General features: G+C 44.1%; 1 protein-coding gene across 4 annotated transcripts in view; it reads left to right on the top strand.

Annotated features, from left to right (window-relative positions):
* Positions 1-27,250, top strand: part of PIP5K1C (phosphatidylinositol-4-phosphate 5-kinase type 1 gamma) — a 243,409-nt gene that overhangs the window by 192,178 nt on the left and 23,981 nt on the right. For all 4 annotated transcript variants that reach the window (XM_073563059.1, XM_073563060.1, XM_073563061.1 and 1 more), the window contains exons 15-16: positions 7,201-7,302; positions 7,396-7,495. In XM_073563059.1, the coding sequence (XP_073419160.1) occupies positions 7,201-7,302; positions 7,396-7,495 (202 nt within the window). The remainder of the gene's footprint in view (positions 1-7,200; positions 7,303-7,395; positions 7,496-27,250) is intronic.

The following is a 27,250-nucleotide window of genomic DNA, read 5'->3' as shown; positions in this document are numbered from 1 at the left end:
AGTCACAATATGAGGGTGATAGTGCCTAACTTGTGAAAATACTTTAATCTTTTTCCGGGGGGCTTTGATACCCCTCACATTCCATGTCATGCAGATTAATTCAGAACCCATCTCCACTTATCTGGGCATGTTGCATATCGGTGCCTAAGTAGAACTCAGAGACATCACACAAATAATAGGACTTCCATTGGCTGCAACCTCTACCTAAGTAAAACTAAAGCTTTTGGAAAAAAAACAACAAAATATAACCCTAGTAACATAGGAGCAAAGTCCCGCTCCTCTATCAAAAAACAAGGGGATACCATCACTGAACACAGTGTCCGGTATTGTAGATCTCTGGGTGTCCACCTGGAGAGCTCCGATTAAGCCCGCAATGAGAGGATCCAGATGAAAATAGATACTCTAGGACTCCCTTGCAGGGGATCCTCTATGGGACCGCAGCCACTCGGCAGCCTCCGCCGAATTCGTGAAAAACACGGAGGAACCCCCGTGGACAACCCGAAGCCAAGCTGGATAAATCATGGAATATATAATGTTCCTTTCCCTGAGCCGCTTCTTGATGTCGATAAATTGCGCACGCTGCTCCTGGAGTTCCACGGAGAAATCTGGGAAGATTGAAATCACGGCGTCGAACTTGATGGGGCTCTTTTGTTGTGCGAGGCGCAGAATGGTGTCTCTATCCTTGCAGTTGAGGAGACGCGCCAGGAAGGGTCTAGGCGGGGCCCCCGGAGGTAGAGGTTTGGTGGGAACCCTGTTGGCTCTCTCAACAGCGAACACCGAAGAGAATTCATCTCCCAGAGAAGTCTTAAGCCAGCCTTCTAAGAATTGCTCAGGGTGTTGACCTTCAGAGCATTCAGGCAGACCGATGACACGGATGTGGTTCCGATGCATTCTGTTTTCTAGGTCATCTGCCTTTTTCCTCCAGGCGTTCATAGATCCCGCTACCTTAGTTAGCTTAGCCTCCATAGGTGTAATGGTGTCTTCCACCTAGGACACTCTTGTCTCCACCTCCGTGATGCCCCCCCTCATGGCCTGCATATCGTGATGGAGTCTCCCCACCTCAGTGTAGACATCCTCTATTTTCTTCGTCAGGGATGTTCTGGTGAGGGGGAGAGCCTGCATCAGCTGTTCAGATGCCTAAGGGTCATTTCTTCCTGTTCAGTCTCCTCTCCACCCCCTGAGGGAAGATTTTTAGGTTGAGATTGTGAGGAGGTGTTCCGTAAATAGCGTGCGCTCTCAGAGGGATCAGGTCTGACATTCCTTCAATTTTTCTGCTGCCGTCGATCCCCTAGACCGATTCATATTTAAGAACCGCGAAGTATCCCAGTGTAGCTGAAATTATACAGTCCAGAAATCCTCCTGTTGCACTTAAACGTGACCCCTGCTGTATACATATATCAGTTATAGCCTGGGAGCAGAATTCGTGTAGATAAAAAATAGAATGTCACCAAGGCTCCTATGGCAGCGGTGAGGGGGAGGGACACCCACTCCCAGAGAGACAGCAGCAATGGGAAGGGGAGCAGATTCCCTCACTGTAATGGCACCAGCAGGCCAGCAATGCAGAGTAGAGAGAGGAAATTATGCAGGGCCCATTTTTCAGGGCACTCACCGCACTCCTCTCAGATCCTTTAGGATACAGGTCGCTGCCCCTGCGACACTGCAACACTGGAGACTGGACACCACGCTCCTGACAGAGCGCGCGTCCTATATGGCCGCCGCTCCCTGCGGGCCCCGCCGTCCACCCCCGTCTTCCAAGGCTCCCCCACTCACCGCGTCCTCCTTTATCTTGCCGGATGACTTCTTTACTGCACCAGCAGCGGTGCAGCAGTAGGGGCCGACGCGCAGCTCACAGCAGCCGAGCCGCACGCCCAAGATGGCCGCCGCCTCATGGGGGGAACAGCCGCCAGCTCCAGCTCCTCCATCCGCTCACACACAGGCCGCTCACCGTCCTTCTGGGGCCCAGGGGGATCCCGGTATCCAGACAGGGCCAGGCAGCCCCGAATATGCCGTTGAAAAGGGTCCTAGCATGCAGGATTATACAGGATGGTAAGGAGCTCTCCCGTCCAGCGTCCTCTCTCACTCCATAGCCACGCCCCATGACAGCCCATTCTTGGCTCATCAATGCTTTGAAGTTTATCACAGTTTCTGGGTTTTGTATGTTCTCAATGCTATTGAGATGTGGGGAGTTGCTTTGGGTTCCTGGGCTCAAATCCTACTATGGGTTCATACTCATCTGCGAGGAAAACGGACGATGAGTATGACTCTCACCAATGTTAAGCTATGAGTCACAGATCATCTGTGATTTTTTTTTCTCTGCTGAAATCGGACTGAGAAAATTACAGCATGCTGCGATTGTCCTGACCTATACAGCTGACATGTGCCCGCAGTAGCCACGGGAGGAATGTCTATCCATCCGCGGCTGTTAATTAGTTGAATGCCACTGTCAATTTCTGACAGCAGCATTTAACGCATGCTTACAGGAAGCATGTCGCTGATCTCTTCCATCGGTGAACCCGTCACATGATCATGGGTCAGCAAGACAACCGGAGGTCTACAGCAGACCTCTATGGTTGTCATCACTAGGACCGCCGCCCCATGGTCAGCGCTCATAGTAAGTGAGCATTTCTGCTGCACAGGTGATCTGATCATTGCCTGTGTGTAGCAGAGGCGATCAAAGTATTGCAGCTTCTAGTCTATTAAAGCATGCAAAAAGTAAAAAAAAAAAATGACCGATCTATCAATATTAAAAAGCATTAGCCCCATTGCTAAATGGCGTAACGAGCAAAAATTCAAGACTAGAATTACGTTCTTTTTAGTCGCCGTTACATGGAAATAAAATGCAATAACGGGCAATCAAAGGATCGTATCTACACCAAAATGGTAAGAATAAAAACGTCAACTCGTCACGCAAAAAATATGCCCTCACTCAGCCCCAGATCACAAAGAATGGAGACACAACAGGTCTCAAAAAATGTTTTTCTTTTTTTCTTTAACAAGTTTTTGGATTTTTTTTCACCGCTTAAATAATAAAGAACATATACATGTTTGGTGTCTGTGCACTTGTAATGACATGGACAATCATAATGTTAGGTCAGTTTTAGCATATTTTGTGAATATGGTTAAAAAAAAAAACTGGAATTTCACTTTTTTTGCAATTTCATCGCACTTGGACCTTGATTCCCATTTTCCAGTACACGATATGTTAAAACCAATGGTGTCGTTCAAAAGTACTACTTGCATATAAAAATCAAGCCCTAGCCATATTGACAGAAAAATAAAAACGTTATGGCTCTGGGAAGAAGGGGAAACGAAAAAAGGTGTCATGATCACGTGTCTCTGGACGCAGCGGTTACCGCAAGGCGAACCCGTAACACACGTGACCCTGGATACACCGCCTCCAGTGGGGCGCATTTAAATAATAAAACGTGCAGGTGGATACGCCGCCTCCACCTGGCAAATTTAGGTATTACACGTTATACAATAATTCTGGAAACCCCGCCTCCAGTAAGGCGAATTTAAATAATAAGGGGGAACCTGGGAAACATTAACAATGGTGGGCCCTGCGATAGGGAATGGGGACATGGAGACCTCCTAAGCTCCCCTGAGCCAGTGTCCCTGCACTCCTAACATTCCCTATACAGGCTCCGCACCTGTCGCCGCACGCGAACCTTAACCCCTTGCTCGCCCTGACCCTAAACCCTCACTAGGGAATGGGTCTGTGCGGAGACTAATCCCACCACTGCACTAATAACACACATGAGGAAAGAGACAATACAGGGGGGAACACCACTTAGCTTTGCTCTGTTGCGTGCGCTCCTAGCAACAGAGCCCACCACCTGCATGCATCTTCTCCTCCACCTGGATCCATCACCATAACAGGATCCTTCACCTTAGTGCAGCCTTGGAGCAGAGTCCACCACCAGTTGCTGCTGCTTAGTAACAGAGTCCCAAGGAGGAGTTCAGCTTCTGCCACGAAGTCAAGCATGCTTGAGTCCAGCTCAGCAGCCAAGTCCCACATGGTGAGTGCCACTCTCCATAGTCGCCACTCCACCAGTCCATGCAGACACTTCCTGCCGACACCATCATTGCGACCCCACCACGCCATGCCAGCCCTTCGTCCAGACACCATAGCTGACACACGTCCCCCCTGGCTAAGCTGCGCAGGACTCCTCTCCAGCTCCATCCTTCCACCAGGCTCTCAAACTCAGAATGAATCAATCTCACAATATCACCGTGATTGCACACCCCTAGCACACCTTTATAGGGTGTCACACCTGATCCATAATTACGTGCACAAAAAACCTAAAGTGCAATACCACTAACCACCACCGGGGACAGTCAAGACACCTTGGAACTTTACAAAGTAAAAAAAGTTCACTTTGTCCATTTTAAAACTGTCAGATCATGACAAAAGGAAATTCAAAAACTGAAATACCCCGGTCGTTAAGCGGTTAAAGCCGGCAATTCACCTACCGTGTACAGTAATATCACAGTGTATACACACAGAATAGATATAAAAATGTCAGTGACATAAATAATTAGTGCAGTGCTTGTGTAGCTTACTGTAGCTTACTGGATGGCTGGCGGCAGATGTTTATAGCCTGGGAAGGGGGTAATACCCTGGAGCTTTCCAGGGTATTAATATCGGCTCACAGCAGTATGCTTAGCATTTCTCAGTTATTACAATGGGGGAACCCCACCCCCCCAAAAAAAAAAAAAATTAACTCTGTTCAACTCACTTCAGCGCCGACATCAGTGAGTTCAACTCACTACATTGGCTGTGAGCTCCCAGGACCTTTGTGACGGCGTCGCGAGCATGTGAATTTTCTCACGATCATGGTGATGTCAGTGAGGTGAAAGGAGTTCACCGTGAGGCACTGAGCTCAGCAAGATGTACGCGGCAGATGACTTGCCGGCTTTTCAAAGGACATGGGAGATCCCAAAAGGAATTTATTTAAAAAAAACAAACCATGTACAGTATGCTACACACAAAAATCACTGATGATATATCTCTCTGACATATAAATATCTTTTTGTATCTATCTAATTTCTCTCCCTCTCTCAGGGCGATGGGGGAGTGGAGACCCCTAGACAGGTCAAACACCCGGTCTGCCCTAAACGTCCCTAAATAGGTTCCGCATCTATCGCTGAGCAGGAACCTAATGCCTGCCTGACCCTAGCGATAGACCCTGGATAGAGAGGGGACGCGGTGAGCACTAGTGAGCCCCCACTACAGCTGGATGGACGAAAGAGGGGATACACTTAGCTTGAGAAGACCATCGAGATGTCACGCCAGCAATCCTCGAAGAGTGCTCTAAAAAGACACTAACCGACTGCTAGTAATTCCAACAAGACAGGCAAATTGAGGCAGCACCGTCACCATGCTTCAGAAACTTACTGTAATGTATTTAAACCTTCAGCAAAGGTGTGTAATTAGCAGAATGTCGAGGTAACTGTTGGATTCTAAAGGGAGAAGGATATTGCTCCATAACAGAGATACAAAAATCAAGAAGATGTTTGAGCTAATCGCAATGACCTACAGCCGGATCCAGGATGACAGTCTGTCACACCTGACACACCCGTGACAATTTACATAGAGAATTGCTCTATGTAAAAGATCTTGTTAAAATCGGGACACATTCGCATGTAAATCTAATGCTAGGTATTAAAATCAGATTTTACTCTCATGAAAATCGCATGTCACTTGTCATACTTTTCTGGACCGAATTCAGATTTTTTTTCACGGCGATGAGTATGAGCCCTAAGGGCAACTTCTGCAAGGAGTTTGTGGCACTGGCAGTCTTGTGCTGCCCACTGGCCATCGGTGCACAGCAGGAGGCATTATTTTAGATGGAGGGCATAATGCCCCGAACCATATTGTACTGGCCAAAGAATAAATGTCTGAGTCGGGCGAGACCTCTCCTATTTACATGATTTTCCTATATGTCGCATTGATCCTTCAATTGGTTTTGGGAAGGGTCTGCTATGGGAGCTTTGTCCACTGTGTTTGAATGGGAAAGATTGGTGTATAGTATATAACACCTCCCAGTTTAAGTGAGACCTCCTTAGGATTTGCTTGTATTAATTGCAGCCCTTGCACATGAATATGGTGTATGATGATCCATCAGATAGATGTGGGACACACCAAGAAGCGTAAGGTCTGATCAGTGGTAAGCAGGTATGTGTGGTAAGCCATTTTGTGCAACACCTGCTATTTATTTATTTATCTGTATGCAAGTGTGTAAGACTGATTTATGGACTTTTGTTGAACGTAGAGGAATGCTTTGTTGAAGCTGGTCCACATAATATGGTCTTTCATAATTGCGTAATGGTTGAATTTTTATACACAGTTATGGTTTATCTTTCTTACATACTTCCTAAATGGAAACTCTGTACAGTTGATTTGAAGTACTATTATCAGAGGTAGCCAACAGTTGTTAATCTACTGTATAAGAAAAAGGACTGGGGGTCCCTATAAGTTTTTTCAGACTACTGTGTTACAGACTACTGTGTAGAATTACAGGGCGGTCACTGCCAGGTCAGATCGCTGTGCGCTCTGGTGTGATCGATGTCATCATTAATCGCACCAATCAGAACTGGCCCTGGTGACTTTCTAGCTGCTAGGCTCCAGCTTACGAGCGGTGATCTTACAGCACCAATCCTAGGCTGTACATCAGTGTTTCAGGAAATCTCATTGATAAACGCTGCAATTAGCTGTTGTGGGAGGTCCAATCAGGGTGGATGGTGGGCAATCACAGCGATCGTAGTGGCGGGGGGGATGGGGGGATGTGACACCCCTGAGACGACGATGCCATGTGTCCAGCTCTAAGATGGTGATTGCAGATGAATGCGAGCACCGCGACAACTGTCGCAGTGCCTCATTTTAGCCATGACATACTAGTACATCTCATTTCAGTAATACCAGCCAGCCATGACGTACTGGGTACTTCTAAGGTCGGAAAGGGTTTAAAAATCCTACAATGTGATTTTCTGTTTTTAGTTTTAGATTGTCTCTCAGGGTTAGTGTACCTATGATAAAAATTACAGACCTCTCCATTCTTTGTAGGTGGGAAAACTTGCAAAATCGGCAGCGTATGAAATACTTATTTTACCCATTGTAATATTACCTGCAACTCTAGTACTCTCAGCTCCACAATGAGTATAAGTGGAGTTATGTGTCTTTCTTTGTTTCTGTCTTAGGACCTATGAGGAGACACGAGTAGAAGATGTTCAGCAGGTTATAGTTGAGATGGAACCCAGACAATGTGATACTGTGATTCAACCTGAAAAGGAAAAGCACGGGTAAGAAATTACCAAAATAAAGACATTAGCCCACATAATTGCATAAAATATTCTCCTAGAGGAATAATCCCCTCAGCTTTGTTCCTTTTACAGTGAGGCCTCAGGCTGTTCTGGGAGGACTTGTCTGGTTGAAGAAACAGGCAGTCAAAGATCTGAGGAAGATGATGAGGTGCCTGTGACGGACATTTATTTTGTAAGTTCTTTACAGGCTTCTGAAATATTTGTTTAGATGAAATGATAAAATGGTCTAATATCTAGACATTTGAGGTTACGTCAAATTGGACAACACTGACAGATCAGCAACGTGGACGAAAATTGGGGTATCACCACTGATTGGTAGGTGGGCATGTAATTTTGCTGGTAAACCTCTGTTTATCGGCAAAACAGTACATCCCCTGGTCACACAGTTTTTTCTTGGTGAAACAACTGTTTTCATGCACCCATTTACCATGCAATATAAAATGCACATCGTTTCCTTTTTCACTTGCATTGTAACCATGTCAGTGCTGCCTTCTCCGTTTTTGAAATAAAAACTTAGTTATTGGAAGAATAATTAATTATCGACTCAGATTTACCAGCAATTGCTTTTGCGTTTCAAATAGAAAAAACAGCCAAGTTGAGACCAGAGCTATCCCCTTACTATCCCTGTTTTTTGGGGGAATCCATATTAAGGAGTTTGGATATAATCTTTATATCTAGCTCATTATGCACATTGCAATACACAGAAAGGTCAGCTTTGGTTAATGTTTTTAAAGAAGTTGTCCACTAGCTTGGTCACTTTTTTTTTTTTTTTTGAAAGATGTAGTCGCCATTGTGAAGTAAATAAAAAATATATGCTCTTTCTGCACCATTGTAGCTCTAGTGATGTCTGTGCTGGGGCCCCCGGGCAATCAGCAACTGCTATTGGGCTACTGTGCTCTCATTTCTTCTGGTTGTCCAACATTCCTCTGAGGTGTCGCGCCGGCAGAGCCCAAAAGCCGTCACTGATTAACTGCAGGGTTCTTGTGGCATAACTGTGACACACGAACCCTATCAGACGGTCCTCCAACATCGGTGGAACAGCATCGGAGCTGGAAGGGAGTATCTGTTAATTTTTTTTTTTATTTTTTTTTTACTAGGTGATTTCATAATTTAAAAAGTGGTCCAGTTATTGGACAACACCTTTAACTATATAAATCAAATTTTTATTGTATAAAAGAAAGCATAGGTTTTGGTGCTGATGACTTGTTCCATCAACTGCTTCAAAATCCCTTCCAGAAAAAAGGATTGGCTTTCAAGATATATCAAATGCAGCTGTTGGAGCATAGTCTTATTAGATCTCCACCCTCGACACATAATATCACAATATGGTTAGAAGCAGTAATAGTGATCTAGACATTAGGGAAGTCTGCTCTCTGGACATGAAGGTTTAATAAATACTTGTATTTCCATAAAGCTTTGAACTGTGGTATTAGATTATTTTTAGAGCTGATCAGTTGTTCCTCTATTGATTTGGCAAAAAATGTATAAATAAACTGGGTTTTGTCATTTCCCTTGCCAGTCCTTGTGCACCCTTTTGACAAGGAGAATGCGAACACGCATTTGTCAATTTATTAATAATTATAATGGGATGTAACAGAAGAACGGCAAAATACAGCATTCTAAAACAAAAAAATGTTTTCTATGTGCAGTGCAAGTATTTACTAAAATATACACTGCTCAAAAAAGAAAGGGAACACTTAGGGTGGTTTCACATTAGCGTTTCAGGGCGCAGCGACGGCCTGCGCCCCGCCCCCTGCCGCGCCTCCTCCGGTAGCTCCGCCTACGGGCGCATGACGCTGCATGCGTCCTGTGTCCCCTATCTTTATCACTGGGGACGCAGGCCTTGCGCAGTATGCATTTGGCGGCGCATGCGTCCTTTTGACGGTGCGCCGAACGCAACCAAATTGCAACAGGTTGCGTTTGGCACTGGTCGGCGCGCCGTCAAAAGGACGCATGCGCCGCCAAACGCATACTGCGCACGGCCTGCGTCCCCAGTGATAAAGATAGGGGACACAGGACGCATGCAGCGTCATGCGCCCGTAGGCGGAGCTACCGGGGGAGGCGCGGCAGGGAGCGGGGCTTAGCGGCGGCCGTGCGCAGGCCGTCGCTGCGCCCTGAAACGCTAATGTGAAACCACGCTTACATTGTGGTGTTTATCTCCAAGTCAATCACACTTCTGTGAAATCAACCTGTCCAGTTATGAAGCAACACTGATTGTGAATCAATTTCTCCTGCTGTTGTTCAAATGGAACAGAAAAACAGAAGGAAATAATAGGCAATTAGCAATACAACCCTTAAAAGGGAGTAGTTCTGCAGGGGGTGACCTCAGTCCATTCCTCTGTTCTAATCCTTTTTGACTGTTGTTTTGGTCACTTTTGCATTTTGACAATGCTCTCACCCCTAGAGCATGCAAAACCTACAAGAGACAAAATGAGCAAAAACCCTACTGTAACTAAGTAAAAAGCAAAAGGGCATTTAAATTTTAGAGTTCTTAGTAATACTATTTTTGATCATAAATGGCATAAAAGCCATCTCACCGTCGACAAGGTGACTCTGATCGGGGTGGTCCTACACTGTCTAATATTAAAAACCTTTACCATGTGTCAAAGTTGACCTCGGTGTGTGAATAAGGGCAGACAAAAGGACCGGATTCCAACCAGTCGACACCAGTCAGGGAAAGCCTTTAAATACAATACCCCTAGAGGTACAGTAGCATGAGGCAGAGTCTACTGTACAACCCACAGAAGTTGCTCAGGTAGTGCACGTCATCCAAGATGGCACAGAAGTCCAAGCTGTGGCAAGAAAGGTGTAACGCTCGTGCCCTGACTGGGTGGTGCGTGCGAGTATTGTGGCCCCACTGTGTCACAAATCAGACCTTACCTGGAGGGGCTTGACTAAGCAGCTACCTTGTTGTTCACTAGAGCCTCTGATGGTGAGGTTACACTTGTACGGCAGGTAGCTGCCAGGTACCACTCCTGGGCGGTGTATGGCTGTAGCAGCTCATCCCACTTGGGGACGGAACACTAATGACAGGTGCGGGCAAGTACAGACGGGCATTGCTGGTACTCTGACTGGCACTCAGGCAGGCGAGCATGGCTGGCAGGCGAGCACGGCAGGCACTCTGGCAGGCAGGCACGGGTAGGATAAGAGAACAGGTAGGAACGTGTTCAGACTGGAGGGACCAGAACCGTAGGACGTGGGAAGAGAGCAGAGCAGAACTGCAAGGTACGGAACAGGACCAGAGCAGGACCGCAAGGTTTAAATGGGAGCGGAGCAGAGCCGCAAGGTGCAGAGCAGAGCCGCAGGGTGCAGAGAGCAGAGCAGAAGGAGTTGACACAAGGCTACATACAGCTGAGTAGGGAAGGAAACCGACATGGACACGAACAGGTACAAGAAACGGACTTAGTACAGACAAGGACAGACACAGGACCAAGTACAGGACAAAGCATACAGGCCTGAGCATGCAGCCCCAGAGAGGTGGAAAACATGACAGGACCTGGCAATTCAGCAGCAAAGTACAGACTGATAGTTTAATAATAATAATAATTTTTATATAGCGCCAACATATTCCGCAGCACTTTACAATTAAGCGGGGACATGTACAGACAATAAATTCAATACAAGTTAAGACAATTTAAACAGTGACATTAGGAGTGAGGTCCCTTCTCGCAAGCTTACAATCTACAAGGAAATGGGGGGACACAGTAGGTAAAAAGTGCTTGTTATTTCAGGTCTGGCAATTATAATAATTAGGGATTTTCATATAAAGCTGCATGATCCGGTCATCAGCCCATGTATTTAAGTGCAATAGTCAAGTATCAAGTGCAGTTATCGTGTGCATGGGAGGGTGTGGAGACAGATGAATAGCAGGGTGCAGATTCAGAATAATATTTGGAAGGAGTGAACAGGGCAAAGTTAGTTTACTGAGTAGTTGATGTGGTAGGCTTGTTTGAAGAGATGGGTTTTCAAAGCGCGCTTGAATAGGTCGGGGCTAGGTATCAGTCTGATCGGCTGGGGAAGTGCATTCCAGAGAGCTGGCGCAGCACGAGAGAAGTCTTGGAGACGGAGGTGCGAGGTTCGGATTACAGGGGATGTTAGTCTTAGGTCATTTGTAAAACGGAGAGCACATGTAGGGCGATAGACAGAAATGAGAGCGGAGATACAGTATAAGGCGGTGCAGAACTGTGGAGAGCTTTGTGAGTGAGAGAGATGAGTTTATACTGGTTCCTGTAGCGAATAGGTAGCCAGTGTAATGACTGGCACAAGATGGAGGCATCGGTGAAGCGGCTGGACAGAAATATGACCATGGCTGCTGCATTCAAGATGGATTGGAGAGGAGAAAGTTTTTGTTAAGAGGGAGACTGAGTTGCAGTAGCCCAGACAAGAATGAATAAGAGCGACCGTAAGAGTCTTAGCAGTTTCAAAGGTGAGAAAAGGTCAGATTCTGGAGATGTTTTTAAGATGCAGGTGACAAGAGCGAGTGAGTGATCGAATATAGGAAGTAAAGGAAAGTTCGGTGTTGAATATGACCCCAAGACAGCGGGCATGCTGCATGGGAGTTATGGTTGAACCCTCCAGGGTTATTTCGATGTTGGGTAGAGGGAGGTTAGTAGAGGGGAGAAACACAAGAAGTTCAGTTTCGGAGAGATTTAGTTTCGGATAGAGGGTGGACATGATGTTAATGACAGCAGACAGACAATCCTTGGTATTTTGAATTAGGGTAGGGGTGATATCAGGGGAAGAAGTGTATAATTGGATGTCATCAGCATAGAGATGATACTGGAACCCAAATCTGCCGATTGTTTCTCCAGTGTATAGAGAGAAGAGGAGGGGGGATAGGACTGAGCCCTGCGGGACCCCAATAGTAAGGGGACGAGGAGAGGAAGAGGAGCCGGCAAAAGATACAGTGAAGGAGCGGTCATAGAGGTAGGAGGAGAACCAGGAGAGGGATGTGTCCTTGAGGCCTATAGAGCGGAGCATAGTGAGGAGGAGCTGGTGATCCACAGTGTCAAATGCGGCAGAGAGATCCAGGAGAATCGGCAGGGAGTAATGACCTTTCGATTTAGCTGTTATTAGATCTTTAGAGACTTTAATGAGGGCAGTTTCAGTGGAATGTAAATAGCGGAAACCAGATTGTAAGGGGTCGAGAAGAGTTATCCGAGAGATAGCGGATTAGACGGGAGTGGACCAAGCGTTCCAGGAGTTTAGAGATGAAGGAAAGGTTAGAGACAGGTCTGTAGTTAGCAGTGCAGTTCTGGTCCAGGGATGGCTTTTTAAGTAAAGGGGTTATGATGGCATGTTTAAATGGGGAGGGAAATATACCTGAAGAAAGAGAGAGGTTGAATATTTTAGTCAGGTGAATGGTGACCACTGGTGAGAGAGACTGCAGGAGATGTGAAGGAATGGGGTCACTGTTGCAGGTTGTAGGCAGAACAGAAGCGAGGAGCTTGGAAACTTCTTCTGGAACAGGCTCAAAGATATCTAGTGAGCTTGAGGTGCGGCAGGGAAGGGGATCCAGGCACTGAGGAGATTGGGCTGAGATATCCTGATGGATGTGGTTGATTTTTTTCTAGGAAATAAGTGGCCAGATCCTCACCGCTGAGGTTGGTGATGGGGGCCTGTACCTTAGGTTTCAGGGGGAGTTTAAGGTTTCAAAAAGTCATTTTGGGTTGTTGGATAGTGAGGTGATGAGGATGGTGAAGTAAGATTGTTTGGCCAGATGGGCAGAGTTATAGGTTTTGAGCATGAACTTATAGTGGATGAAGTCTTCTGCTAAGAGAGATTTTCTCCACTGTCGCTCTGCACACCTCGAGTAGCGCTGAAGAAAGCATGTTTGCATTGTGTGCCAGGGCTGCCGTTGTCGGGTCTTTCTGCGTGTAGAAGGTGCTGCTTCATCTAGGGCATTCTTCAGTGTATTATTGAAGTGTAACAATGCTAAGTCTGAACAGGAGAGGGAGAAGATGGGGGCTAAAGATGTGTGGAGATTGTCCATAAGCTGCTGGGTATTAATGGTACGTGTATTCCGATAAGTGTGGTAAGTGGGGGTGTCCTGGGTGAGGAGACAATTCTTGACAGAGAAGGAAAGAAAGTTGTGGTCCGAGAGTGGGAGAGGGGAGTTAGTAAAGTCGTGCAGCGAGCCGGGACAGGAGAAAACCAGGTCCAGAGTATTCCCGTCCTCGTGTAGGAGAATTAGTAAACTGTGAGAGGCCGAATGAAGACGTTAGAGAAAGAAGATGAGAGGCAGATTGTGAGAGGGGATCATTGATGTGGATGTTAAAGTCTCCCATGATGAGGGTGGGGATGTCACAGGATAGAAAGTGAGTAAGCCAGTTGGCGAAGTGATCTAGAAACTGGCGGGAGGAGCCTGGATGGCGATAAACAACCGCCACTCGTAAGGAGAAGGGCTTAAAGATTCTGACGGTGTGGACTTCAAAGGAAGGAAATGTAAGTGAGGGAACCGGGGGGATGACCTGGAAAGCACATTGTGATGAAAGGAGCAAACCCAACACCTCCACCCTGTCTGTTCTCAGGTCTGGCGGTATGTGAAAATTTCAGCCCACCAAACGAGAGAGCGGCAACATCGGTGGTGTCTGAATGCTGGATCCAGGTTTCTGTAATAGCCAGAAGGTTAAGGGAATTAGAGAGGAAAAAATCGTGAATGTAAGTTAGTTTGTTACACACAGACCGTGCATTCCAGAGAGCACGTTGGAAAGCGATAGGAGAAGGCATGCACTGAATGTTAATAATATTAGCAGGGTTTCTATATGCAGCTGGAGGAGAGTAATGTATGCTGGTGGAGGGAGGCCCAGGGTTGGGGGAGATGTCACCTGCAACTAGTAAAAGGAGAAAAAACAGAAAGAGCAGGTGATGGGATGATTTGTATGAACATTTTGAGTGCTGCATGGAGGTATTGGATGGGTTGCAGTGGTAAACTAGAGAGGAGCCTTACTAGTACTAAGCATTTTGAATAAAATAGGATCAACCTTTATTGCAAAGTATCTAAAACAAAACAACCACACAGATTAACCAACAACCAAAGCAAGTTACCATCTGGGCATGCGTGGTAGCCGTGGTAACTTGCTTTATGTTTACAAAGACGCTGCTGACATGCGCAGTGTCTTGCAGACCCGCACCCTCACTTTGGAAATAGGAAGCGCACTCAGCGTCAACGCTTCCTAGTGTTGACAGACAACAGCTGAGAGTCAGCGTGCGTTCCACCTGGAGCGCAAATCAACTACCACACGCTTCTCCTAATAAGGATCATCAGGATGTAGATAGTCAGATGCTGTGTGCAAAATGACCAAAATCCTATATAAAATATATATATATATATATATATATATATATATATATATATATATATATATATATATATATATATTTATTATATAGGATTTTGGTCATTTTGCACACAGCATCTGACTATCTACCTCCTGATGATCCTTATTAGGAGAAGCGTGTTGAGGTTCTACTCCATCAACTACTAACCTTGAGTGCCATTCATTGTTATCAACATGATTTATAATAATAAATGGACCATTGGTTTGAAATGTACATTCTAATAATCTATTAATGTGCTACCCTTATTTGATTTAATATGAGCTATATCAGGGACTTAAGAGATAGCCTTCGTGGAGCGGGGGCGCCATTCCGCTGACCAGTAGAGTGCCAACCTCTGTTGACAGGAAGGTGTTCAGTCACAGGGAACAGTTTAGTCAGGTACTCATTTGTTTGCACGTCACTATGTCTTGTGTTTACAGCACTTTTTTTGCACTTTTTCTATTGTTGCCTATTAGACTACCTACATTGTCAATACCTTTACATTCTTTTCCTGGGCAAATCAGTGACTGTATGCAGCACCAGTCCAGGGGTAATTAGGAGTATCACGGTTCAGCCGTCGTGGAGCGGGGGCACCAATCTCGATTGTGTTTAGGGTACCAACCTCCGCTGTTAGGTAGTCATTATCAGGGCCCCAGTGTAGGGCCATAATAGGCGACACGGTTGGTTGTTGGTTAATCTGTGTGGTTGTCTTGTTTTTGTATACTTTGCAATAAAGGTTGATCCTATTTTATTCAAAATGCTTGGTGTACTAGTAAGGCTCCTCTCTAGTTTACAAATTGTTTTTTGAGCTTACTTCTATATTCAACATTAATACGATGGGTTGGAGTGGGTAAGAAATGTCAGTAGAGCCTCCGAGTTATACATGGGAGAGGGGAGAAGGGAGGGGTGGATATGGAGAGAGTGCACAGAATTTGTTAAAGGGCGGGGCGAGTTGTGAGAAAGCAGAAGTAAAAACAAATAAGCAGCAGATTGATATGATCAATGCATAATGTAGTACGACTGACCAAGAAGCATGTTTGTATGAAAAACTTATGCACCTTACCTGTCTGCTGCCCTGTCCAACTGCCATTTTCTAACTGCCAAGCACATTATCCTGTTGCACTTAATATCTGTTGCACACGTAACCCCGCACGCGTGCTATCCCAGCCAGAGTTAAATATATATGAAATGAAATGTCTGCTAGCATCAGGCACCAAATGGTCACAATCAGTAATTAACCAATTAGCACAAGGCCAGAGCAGCCATTACTATGCAGGGTAAACAACCAATGTTGAACAAAGCCATAAAACAGTGAAAGAAAGGGAAAAAAAATTGCTTTGAACACTTTAAAGCAGAAACCAAAAAAGAAGAAGAAAAAAAAAAAGAAACCACCACAGGAGTGATGGATTAAACACCCTGAAAAAATCTTGCTACATATGATTCAGTTCACACTTGTCAGACAGCACACACGGATGATGGATTACCTGTGTGAAGAAGAGAAGAGAGGAACATCAGCTTCAATGTCATTGTCTAACTGTCAAGGACTTTATCCTGTTGCACTTAATATCTGTTGCACGCGTGACCCCGCACGCGTGTTATCCCAGCCAGAGCTAAATAGTTTGATGCTCCGTCATCTCCCAGTGGGTGGAGATTCCTTAAGTACCCAATACTTTTGGCAATAGGCTGGGACCAAATTAGGGGTATGTACTCTCTCTATAAGACCCAGGAAGTGACGGCGCCGCTGCCCTAAGTATACAGCAAGGAAGTATGCAGCAAGCAAGGACATGAGACCCACAGCATGGAGCAGACAGAGGACAGAACTCACAGCATGGCCCAGAGTGGTGAGGAAAATGGAAGATGGGAAGTCATGCAGTGCTGCCGGCAGAGATGTTACAAAGGGTAGTTGTGTCTGTAAGAAAAGTTTCCAGAGCATGGACGAGATACCAGGAGACCGGCCAGTACACTAGAAGACGTGGAGGGGCGTGTAGGAGGTCAACAACCCAATAGCAGGACCGCGACGTCCTCCTTTGTGCAAAGAAGAACAGGAAGTGCAGTGCTAGAGCTTTGCAAAATGACCTCCAGCAGGCCACTAACATCCAACATCCATGTGTCTGCTCAAGCTGTCAGAAACAGACTGAGAGGGTAGTATGAGGGCCCGGCGTCCACAAGTGGGTGTTGAGCTTACAGCTCAATACCGTGGTGTAGGGCGTTTGTCATTTGCCAGGGAACACCAAGATTGGCAGATTCGACATTGGCACCCTGTGCTCTTCACGGATGAGAGCAGGTTCACACTGAGCACGTGTGACAGCCGTGACAGAATCTGGAGAACTTTCTGCTGCCTGTAATATCCTCCAGTCTGACCGGTTTGGCAATGGGTCAGTAATGGTGTGGGGAGGCATTTCTTTGGATGGCCACACAGCCCTCCACGTGCTAGCCAGAGGTACCTTGACTGTCATTAGGTACCCGGATGAGATAATCAGACTTATTGTTATACCATATGTACAGTTGTGCCCAAGTTTACATACCCTGGCAGAAGTTTTGCTTTCTTGACTTTTTTTCAGAGAATATGAATGACAACACCAAAACTTTTTCTCCACTCATGGTTAGTGGTTGGGTGAAGCCATTAATTGTCAAACTACGGTTTTTTCTTTTTAAATCATAATGACAACCCAAAACATCCAAATGACCCTGATGAAAAGCTTACATACCCCATTTCTTAATACCATGTATTACCCCCTCTAACATAAATAATAGCTTGAAGTCTTTTGTGGTAGTTGTGGATGAGGTTCTTTATTTTCTCAGATGGTAAAGCTGCCCACTCTTCTTGGCAAAAAGTCTCCAGTTCCTGTAAATTCCTGGGATGTCTAATATGAACTGCACGCTTGAGATCTCACCAGAGTAACTCAATGATATTGAGGTCAGGAGACTTAGATGGATGTTTTGGGTTGTCATTATGATTTAAAAAGAGAAAACAACGTAGTTTGACAAAAATAATGGCTTCACCCAACCACTAACCATGAGTGGAGATAAAGTTTTGGTGTTATTATTCATAGTCTCGGGAAAAAGGCCAAGAAAGCAAAAATTGTGCCTGGGTATGTAAACTTTTGAGCTCAATTATAGGTACAATAGACTATGGGTTTCTTTTGATGCATGACAATGCTAGGCCTCATGTGGCTGAAGTGTCAGCAGTTCCTGCACGATAAAGGCATTGATGCTATGGACTAGCCTGCCCGTTTCCCTGACCTTAATCCATTCGAGCACATCTGGGACATCATGTCTCGTTCCATCCACCAATGCCACGTTTCACCACAGACTCTCCAGAAGTTGACTGATTCTTTAATCCATGTCTGGGAGGAGATCTCTCAGGAGAATATCCTCATAAGCATGCCCAGGTGTTGTAGGGAGGTCATACAGGCACGTGGAGGTCACACACACTACTGAGCATCATTTCCTTGTCTTGAGGCATTTCCACTGAATTTGGATCAGCCTGTAATTTGATTTTCCACTTTGATTTTGAGCATCATTCCCAATCCAGACCTCCATGGGATATTAATTTTTATTTACATTGATAAATGTTATGTTTTATTGTTCTCAACGCATGCCACTATGTAATGCATAAAGATTTGTAACTGCTTCATTGGGTCTTCTATCCCTAGCCACAAAATGGGACTAGTAGTTTGGAAACGATGGGTTGAGGCACCCAAGACACTAACGAAATTAATGAAATGATTGCCAAAGGTAAAATGTAAAGCAATCACCTGTCTGGCTTTATGTATACATACGATCAATAAATCAACAACTTGTATGAGTATTGAACAGTATTCTATATAAATTTAATAGAAAAATTCCAAATAATACTCAATTGGCAAGGACAATAGTAGAAGGTTAAACAGCATTATAACATATCTCGTATAGAAAATATATGTAGAAACACCACATAATCAAGGTTCCGATTTTAAATAGCAAACTTTTTTTAATAAAGTATCTTTATTGAAGTTTTCCAACAATTTTTACACGAACATATTACCCGCTTCGGGTAAACACAGAAAGTTAGTAACCGCTAGGAAGGGGAAGGGGGGGGAGCATGGGACATGGAAAAGGAAAGACCAAATTAAATTGATAACAAAAATTCCTATTCTACAAAAAAGAAAGGGGGACAAAACATACAGTATAGTCATCAACACTGTAATGCCTCTAAAGAAAACATCCCCTTTTGGAGCTTCTAGCCGTGCAATCATTATTATTGCTCATGGGATAAACATGGATCATATCTCTCTTAATTCTCTTTATTAAATCAAGTAGAAATTTATAACTCACTAATTCCCTTGGTGGGAGCCCTGGTTCATCCATCCAGGTAGCCCAAAACTGTTAAAATGTATTAATATTGTCTCTTTTTTGTACACACCTTTTTCCAAACTTATAATCTATTTTATTTTGTTGATATAGTACTTTTTTGTTGGGCTCTCAGTATCCAACCAGTTGTTGCACTGTTAGTTTCCTTGCTAAATACAGCATTCGTGCAATAGCTATTTTACCCAGCTCAGTTGTCTGTAGATCTTCCACATACCCCAGCACACAAACTAAGGGCGCAGTTTCCAGTACCACCTTAAACACTCATCCGATGAATCCTAGTACTTTCCTCCAGTATCCCTCAAGTTTAGGAAATGACCGCATCATATGAAGTAGAGTAGCCGGCTCCACTGCACACCTAGGACAGCATGCGTCTGCTCTGGCCCCAATCTTACACACAAACTCCGGTGTTCTATACACCTTATGTATTAAATAAAGTTGAGAAAGTCTATGCGCTTCACTAATAGAGTGTTGAGGTACCCTTTCCAATATCTCTATCCATTGACCTTCTTCTTTTGGGTCAATCTCTGCCTCCCATCTCTCTTTACTATTTGCTTAGCACTAATGTTAATAAAGATCTACATAGCCGCGATATTATCTCAGATGAACTTTTTGATCTACTAATTAACTGTATAACAGTATTTGGTACATAGACTTTCAAGCCACTTTCCATAAAGTCCGCATTGAACATGTGATGTAGCTGGAGGTATTTAGAAAAGTCCTTTGGATTGAGATCAAACTCCTGTAATTGTGCATAAGATTTGAGTACATTATCTAATAGCAGCTGGGATACCTTGCCCACCTCCCTCCACTTCCTAAAACCAACCAAACTTCTCAGATTAACTAACCATGGGGTGTCCCATGTTGATGTAAATTGTGAGCAACTCTCTATTTGTTACAGATCTCTTATTTTCCACCATATTTTGTGCATTAACAATAATGTGGGAAGTTTTTTTTTTTTTTTTTTTGGAGAAGATTTGACTTTGTTACCCTCTAGTGCTTCATATAAAGATCAGCTATTTCCCCCCCACTGCAAGCGACCCTTTAACAATTTTTTACCGGTATCCTCCCATCCTCTAAAATATTGAGCTTGGGCTGCCAAGAAATAGACCCACGGGTTAGAAACCGCTAACCCCCCGTCTGATTTGTCCATCTGCAGAGTTTCCAATTTAATACGAGCCGTTCCACCCCTCCAAAGCAGAGATCTAAACACCCCTTCAATAACCCAAAAGAACCTAAAAGGGATCCATATCGGTGAATTGTGAAGAAAATACAGCAGGTGGGGCATCTATATAATTTTAATTGGCTCGCTCCACAACTATAAATAACAAACTAAATTAAGAATCAGTAAAAAGGTACATACACAGCTAACTAATAGTGCCAACAATAAAGCGCTAAGGTCAAAATATCAATACATAATGTGCAAACCTTTGGTTGCAAGACTACAAGATACAATATGGATAAATGATGTATATCGATGTAAAGTCAAGAAGGTAGTGCAGTTTATAAGAGAATAATCATATAAGTACTATTATGCAATAGCACTAGGTAGCTAGCATAGATAATGCACTATAAAAGGCACATTCAACATCAGAATTAAAGTAAGAAACAACAAACCAAAGGTGTACAAAAATAAATACCAAGAAATATTACCCAAGCTAGGAGTATGGTGTCAAGGAGCCCTGTGTGCATTTCTGGGCCAGTGCCTTCTTCCTGGGGAGTGGCCAAGTAATAAAACAAGCATCCATAAATATCAATCGGTAACCACTGAGATGTCTCATAACAATGCCAAGATAATGGATCAGGGTGGAACACCAGCGTTGATTGGCGCATGTGACATCCCGCTCCCACCCATCAGTTGCATCATCAGAGTTGTCATGATGATGTGATCACATGACCCGGATCCATTCTCACTTAATGACGTGAGTGAGGCACCTGGCCGGGCCATTGGAGCGTCACCATGGTGTCAAGAGTGTGCTATACACTGCTAGGACCTGTGGTACACCTGAGGTTAGCTGATCACAGATCCTCTTTGGAGTCTATGTGACGTTTCACATGAGTGGTGCAGGTTTACTGTATCATTTGGTACGGAAGGGGTTGAGTTCTTGGTTTAAGTCTGCTGAGATTCCATTTGGCTTTAGTCTCAGCTGCTGCTTATTGGTACACTTCCATTTCATTATTTAAATACACTTCTGGCTTCCTCCCATGCCAGCAATAGGTTTTTCTGTCTTTTGCCTTACCTACCTAGAGTAGCAATTGTGTTCCTGGAGAATCTGAAGTGTTCTTGGAGAAGTTGTTTGTGTTACTGTGGATTTCCATTTGTTTGTTTTCCCTGTCAGTCTCTTTCCCGATGTTGTCTTACTGTACTACGAAGACTAGTGTCCAGATCACTATAAAGGGCTAAGACCCAGGCTCAGCCAGGGCTTATGCATGTGACGGCGCCGGGGGGCAGGATGGGACCTGTCTAGAGTGATAAAGAGCGCTGGTGTAAGCATAAGGTGAGTGTTGAGGGGTCACCATCTTCCTCCTCTTCCTACAGTCAGGGCTCCACTTTATCAGCTCCCTCACCCCCTCCATTTGCATCGCACGCCGGGCATCTCCTTGCCCTGGTTTGATACATGGGCACAGACGCGACCTCGCATGAGCACCACTGGCCAAAGAGAAAAGTGTATGGGAATGAACTAGATACGTTATACGTGTAAAGAAGTATCAGGTCTGTCTAGGTATGTACATATCTGTTCATTCACCTGCTCTGTTCTCCTTTGTTCATTTGCTTGCCTGGTATAAACAGCTATTCTTTACCTTGTCGGGCATATGATTTTTGTGTGCATATTTAGATATACTTATGTACCATAACAGAGACGCACAAGTAATATAGGACTATATTGGCTCACCTTTACACCTGACATGCTAGATTTATTCACCTGTTTATACTGCTTGAATAAATCCAGTTCACAATATTATACAGGTATTGTCACCCCTCACCTCAGTCCCTAGTGGGGCTTACAATTTAAGCTTCCGATTTCCGATACAGGACAATTTCACTATGTTTATGTTTAAAGGGAAGGTGCCATGTTTTTTCATAATTTAATGTAAAAAAGAAAATAGTATAAAAAGATATTGTCCCCTAAGCTTGACTCAGTGGTGTGTATGGATTTTTTTTTTTCTGTAGTAATGCAGCCACTGGGGGCTGCCATCTTACCTCTCTGGCTGCTGAACAACACTTTCCATGCTCATTTACGGCAGTCCCTGTGCATAAGAGACAATAGACTGCTCCCGACCCCTATCTGTATCATTGCAGCAGCATCAGGAGTGAACTGGCCACGCCCCTGTGGGCAGCTCAATTCACAGCTGTAGGTGTGGCCAGGCGCCATCTTATTAGAGCCCAGTGCTTTTCTTTTAGCTCCATTTACACTCTATTGCAAGCCCTGGATGCTGTACTGTTCCAGCATAACGGCTTGGATGTTCACTCTGCACATACCAGCTGCAGGAGAGGAACCAGGACGAGCAACTGGAGACCGAGCTGCTCTTTCCAAAACGCCCGACCAGCTGCAGCCCCTGCTCTTGCAAAACATAGGAGGAGCTGCTCCCTGCTGTTTCAAAACACTTGGCAATCTGCTGGACATCTAATCCTCTCCTGTGTGATACTGACTGCTGAGCCCTGTATCTAATCCTCTCCTGTGTGATACTGTGTGCTGAGCCATGTATCTAATCCTCTCCTGTGTGATACTGACTGCTGAGCCGTGTATCTAATCCTCTCCTGTGTGATACTGCCTGCTGAGCCGTGTATCTAATCCTCTCCTGTGTGATACTGACTGCTGAGCCCTGTATCTAATCCTATCCTGTGTGATACACAGCTCAGCAGTCAGTATCACACAGGATAGGATTAGATACACGGCTCAGCAGACAGTATCTAATCCTATCCTGTGTGATACTGACTGCTGAGCTGTGTATCCAATCCTATCCTGTGTGATACTCACTGCTGAGCCGTGTATCTAATCCTATCCCGTGTGATACTGCTCTCCTGAAATACTCTGTGCTGCTGTCACCCTGCTCCTCCACCATATATCTCCCTCTGTGCCCCCCATAGACCAGCACACTGCTCTCCTGAAATACTCTGTGCTGCTGTCACCCTGCTCCCAGAATCCTTGCTGCCTGCCATCCTCAGTGACCGAAGACCCCATTCCTCACCTCAGATCCCGTCCTGGAGATGTGTGAAAGCGAGGCGACAGGGGCCTGATATATGGTGGAAGGAGCAGAGTGACAGCAGCACAGAGTATTTCAGGAGAGCAGTGTGCTGGTCTATGGGGGGCACCCTGTTCGGTGCCAGGGATTGTTCATAGAGTGCTGTGTTTTATACACATGGATGGACCGTCTGCTTGTCTGCTCCACAGAAATCCAGGAAACATTTCTGCTGATTGATGACCTGTCCTGATCCAGACTTTGCATGCAAAGACAGTCAGTAACTTTGCAGGCCCCATCAAAATGGCTGCTCACTGTGTTCCTTTTATTTTTTAAGAAAATGTAAACATTAATTCTTTTCATTTTTTCAATTGCTGAAAAAAATTTTTTGGATGTCACCTTCCCTTTAAGTTTATTTTTATATGTCACTAGTCATGGTCTCTGATGTATTTCTCCAAGAAAACCATTGCTACATTTCTCCCAAAAAATGATTGCAATTACACATTTTGTTATACACATGTTTATTTACTTTGTGTGGATTGGAACAATACAAAAAGAGAGGGAAAAAAGGCAAATTAGACATAATTTAATACAAAAAAAAAAAAAAAAAATGGGCCAGACAAAATTGTTTGCACTTTCAACTTAATGTTTAGTTACACACTCTTTTAAATAAGTAACTGCAATATCTTTTTATACACATCAACAAGCTTCTTACACCTCTGAAATTTTGGACCACTCTTCTTTTGCAAACTGCTCTAAGTCTCTCATATTTGAAGGGTGACTACTCCGAACAGCAATTTTAAGATCTCTACACAGAGGTTCAAAGGGATCTAGATCTGGGCCCATTGCTCGCCACTTAAGAACTCTCCAGCACTTTGTTTTTATCCATTTTTGGGTGTTTCTTGAAGTATATTTGGAGTCATTGTCCTGCTGGAAGACCCATGAACTAGGATGCAAACTCAGCTTTCTGACATTAGGCACTATATTGCGACTCAAAAACCTTTTGGTACGCTTCAGATTTCATGATGCATTGCACATAGTCAAGGTATCCAGTGCCAGAGGCAGCAGAACAACCCCAAAACATCTTTGAACCTCCACCATATCTGACTGTAGGTACTGTATTCTTTGTAGGCCTCACTTTGTTTTCGGTAAACCGTAGAACGATGTTGTCACTCACGGACATGAGTAAGTTTGGCCGATGACTCGGCATATAAATTAGGCAGGATGAAAAAGGGAGAGGAAGGCCCTAAAGGTATGGAGCGAGGGATGGGACACTTCCTGACTCCAACCAGTGCCTGTCCTTAAGCTCCCCTAATGCCCTTTGCGGGTCCTTCCCTTCACCGCCGTCACATGCCTAGTCACTGACTGTCTCTTCAGTGTACCCTGGCTCGTGCACTGGTCGACAAGGACGCTCGCCTCACCAGTGCAGATAAACACAGTGAACAAGACAAATGCGGGACAGATACAAAAAAAAAAATACTCCGCTAAGGCTCTGCTGCTAAACTCCACAGCATATAAAAGAAAACCATATAGAACTAAACCGTAAAGACCCCAAATGAGTCATAAACTTTGTAGTCATGACTTAAAGGGGATCTAAAGTGGACACTCCAGCATAGCATATTAAACATCAGAAGAAAAGGGAGTACACGTCCAATATTACAAATAGATGTCCAATTTATTTACCACATACGTAGTACAAAATAGTACCGATATAGCAAACGTAAATACAATACATATAAGAAGGATCAGGTAATACAAGCTGGTTTTGTCCTGAAAAAATGTAAATGCTAAGTGCTATATATAATTATGGGCCAATTGTTAGGGACTCAGAAATTAGAGGATGTCACAAACAGGTGCGCATCCTGGAACAGGACCCCATTACCCCATGCAATAGTGCTTACCCATCATAGGCTAGATCAGAACAAGTGCAGCGCTGCCACCGACGCGTGTTTTGCCTCTTTTTCAAGGTGCGGTCGAAGGCTACGTGCTGAAACGCTGCGTTGGGTGGGTGATTTCCAGAAGAACGTTTAATTTGTTAGTTACTGACCTCAATTATGGTTATATAATCCCCACTTAGTTTATACATCTCTCCTGGCTACCTAATTACTTTATGTGGACATAGTGACATCTAGTGGTGCCTTTGTTATAGCACTCTTATCATTTTTTGATTTTTGTCAATTTTCTTGGCATATTAGCACATGCGGTTACATATATTTTTGCACTTGATGCACTTTATTGTGTTTTATATATTTTTACATATTTGCACAGATTTTTGTCACATGCACTTTGCACATAGTAAAGGTAATTTGTTGTACACATTATGTTTTTATATATCTGCTATATATAAATTTGTCTTGTCACTAGGTGTAAATTTTAGCAGTGCTATATACTGATAGCTTCACATTTTCTAGTAGCACTATATACTGTTAGTTCCACATTTTTCTACATTCCTGGTTAATAGTGCCCCATTCTTCATAATATACAGAGTAGTATTTTGTATTTTTATCTACATTAATGAATTGTGATTGCATACAATTGTTTTTTTAACTGGGTATAATTATAATTACAATAAAATTTACAATTTTATATATATTGGACTTTCAGTCATTTTTTTCTTTTTGGTGTCTATATCATTATAAATGGACAGGTTTTCCATTTTTTTCTGGTTGCAAGGAAAGGTTCCTTCAGCTGTTGGGGAGGACAGGGAGCTTCTGACAATGATGCTTCTTAGATTTGGGGGCTGCCTAAAACACAGTAGTGGGGGGTCTGGAAAGATATCAGGCATCCTTTTTGTAGTAAAGGTTGTAATTTCCGTGCAGCTCCCCTTAGCACTTCCAGATTTGGATTGTAGATGACTACTAGAGGCACTCGGTTATTTTCTTCTTTAGCTTTGTAATGTAGCAGGTGATTCCTTGACATTCTGGTGGCTCTTGTAATTTGGTTTTCAATTGTTCTTGGATGGCAGCCCTGATTCAAAAAGGTCTTTCTGAGGCGACCAAGGTGTTTGTCTATATCCATGGGGTTGGAACATATATGAGTGTATCTGATGAGAAAAGAGTGGGAGAGCACCCACTGACCCTAGTGTCTCCACATAAAAAAGATGCAACTATTACTCCATGCCCTTGGTAGACGTGCAGTATTCCAACATAACAAGAATCCAAAACACACGTTACATTTTTGAAGAGGAACAGGGTGAAAGTGATTCTGTGACCAAGTACAGTTGTGTGAAAAGTGTTTGCCCCCTTCCTGATTTCAGATTCTTTTGCATGTTTGTCACATTTAAAGGGAATCTGTCATCTATTTTTAGCCCTATCAACTGGAGGCACCGCCATCAGGGGCTTATCTACAGCATTCTGTAATGCTGTAGATAAGCCCCAGATGTAACCTGAAAGATAAGAAAAACAAGTTAGATTATACTCAACCAGGGGCGGTCGGGTCCAGAGGGTATCACAGTCCGTTCCGGCGCCTCCCATCTTGTATCAGTGACGTCCTCTTCTTTGCTTCCTGTCACGGCTCCGGCGCAGGCGTACTTTACCTGCTCTGTTGAGGGCAGAGTAAATTACTGCAGTGCGCAGCATATAGAAGGCTAATAGAGGGAGGAGGCTGTCAATGGTAGTCATGGCAACCCGATGTAATCATGGGCACCGCCGAACAAAAATGGAAAAAAGGTAATAAAAAAGTTGAATGTAAATTAACCACTACATCCGAAGCCTGTTTTCATTTTCCTGACCAGTCCAAATATTACAATTCTGACCAGTGGTAATAACTCTGGAATGTTTCAACGGATCCCATCGATTCTGAGGCTGTTTTCTCGTGACATATTGTACTTTATGATAATGGCAAAATTTGTTCAATATGATTTGCGTTTATTTGTGAAAATATTGGAAACGTGGTGAAAATTTTTAATTTTACAATTTTCAAACATTTAAATTTTACTCCCTTAAATCAGATAATTATGTCACACAAAATAGTTGATGAATAATATTTCCTACATGTCTACAGCAGCACAATTTTTGAAACATAATTTTTTTTGTTAGGATGTTATAAGGGGTAAAAGCTGACCAGCAATTTCTCG

This window comes from Dendrobates tinctorius, unplaced genomic scaffold, assembly GCF_039654945.1.
Source record: "Dendrobates tinctorius isolate UK_male_01 unplaced genomic scaffold, ASM3965494v1 ptg000377l, whole genome shotgun sequence".
Lineage (NCBI taxonomy): Eukaryota > Metazoa > Chordata > Amphibia > Anura > Dendrobatidae > Dendrobates > Dendrobates tinctorius.
This window is presented reverse-complemented; position numbering and strand designations above follow the sequence as displayed.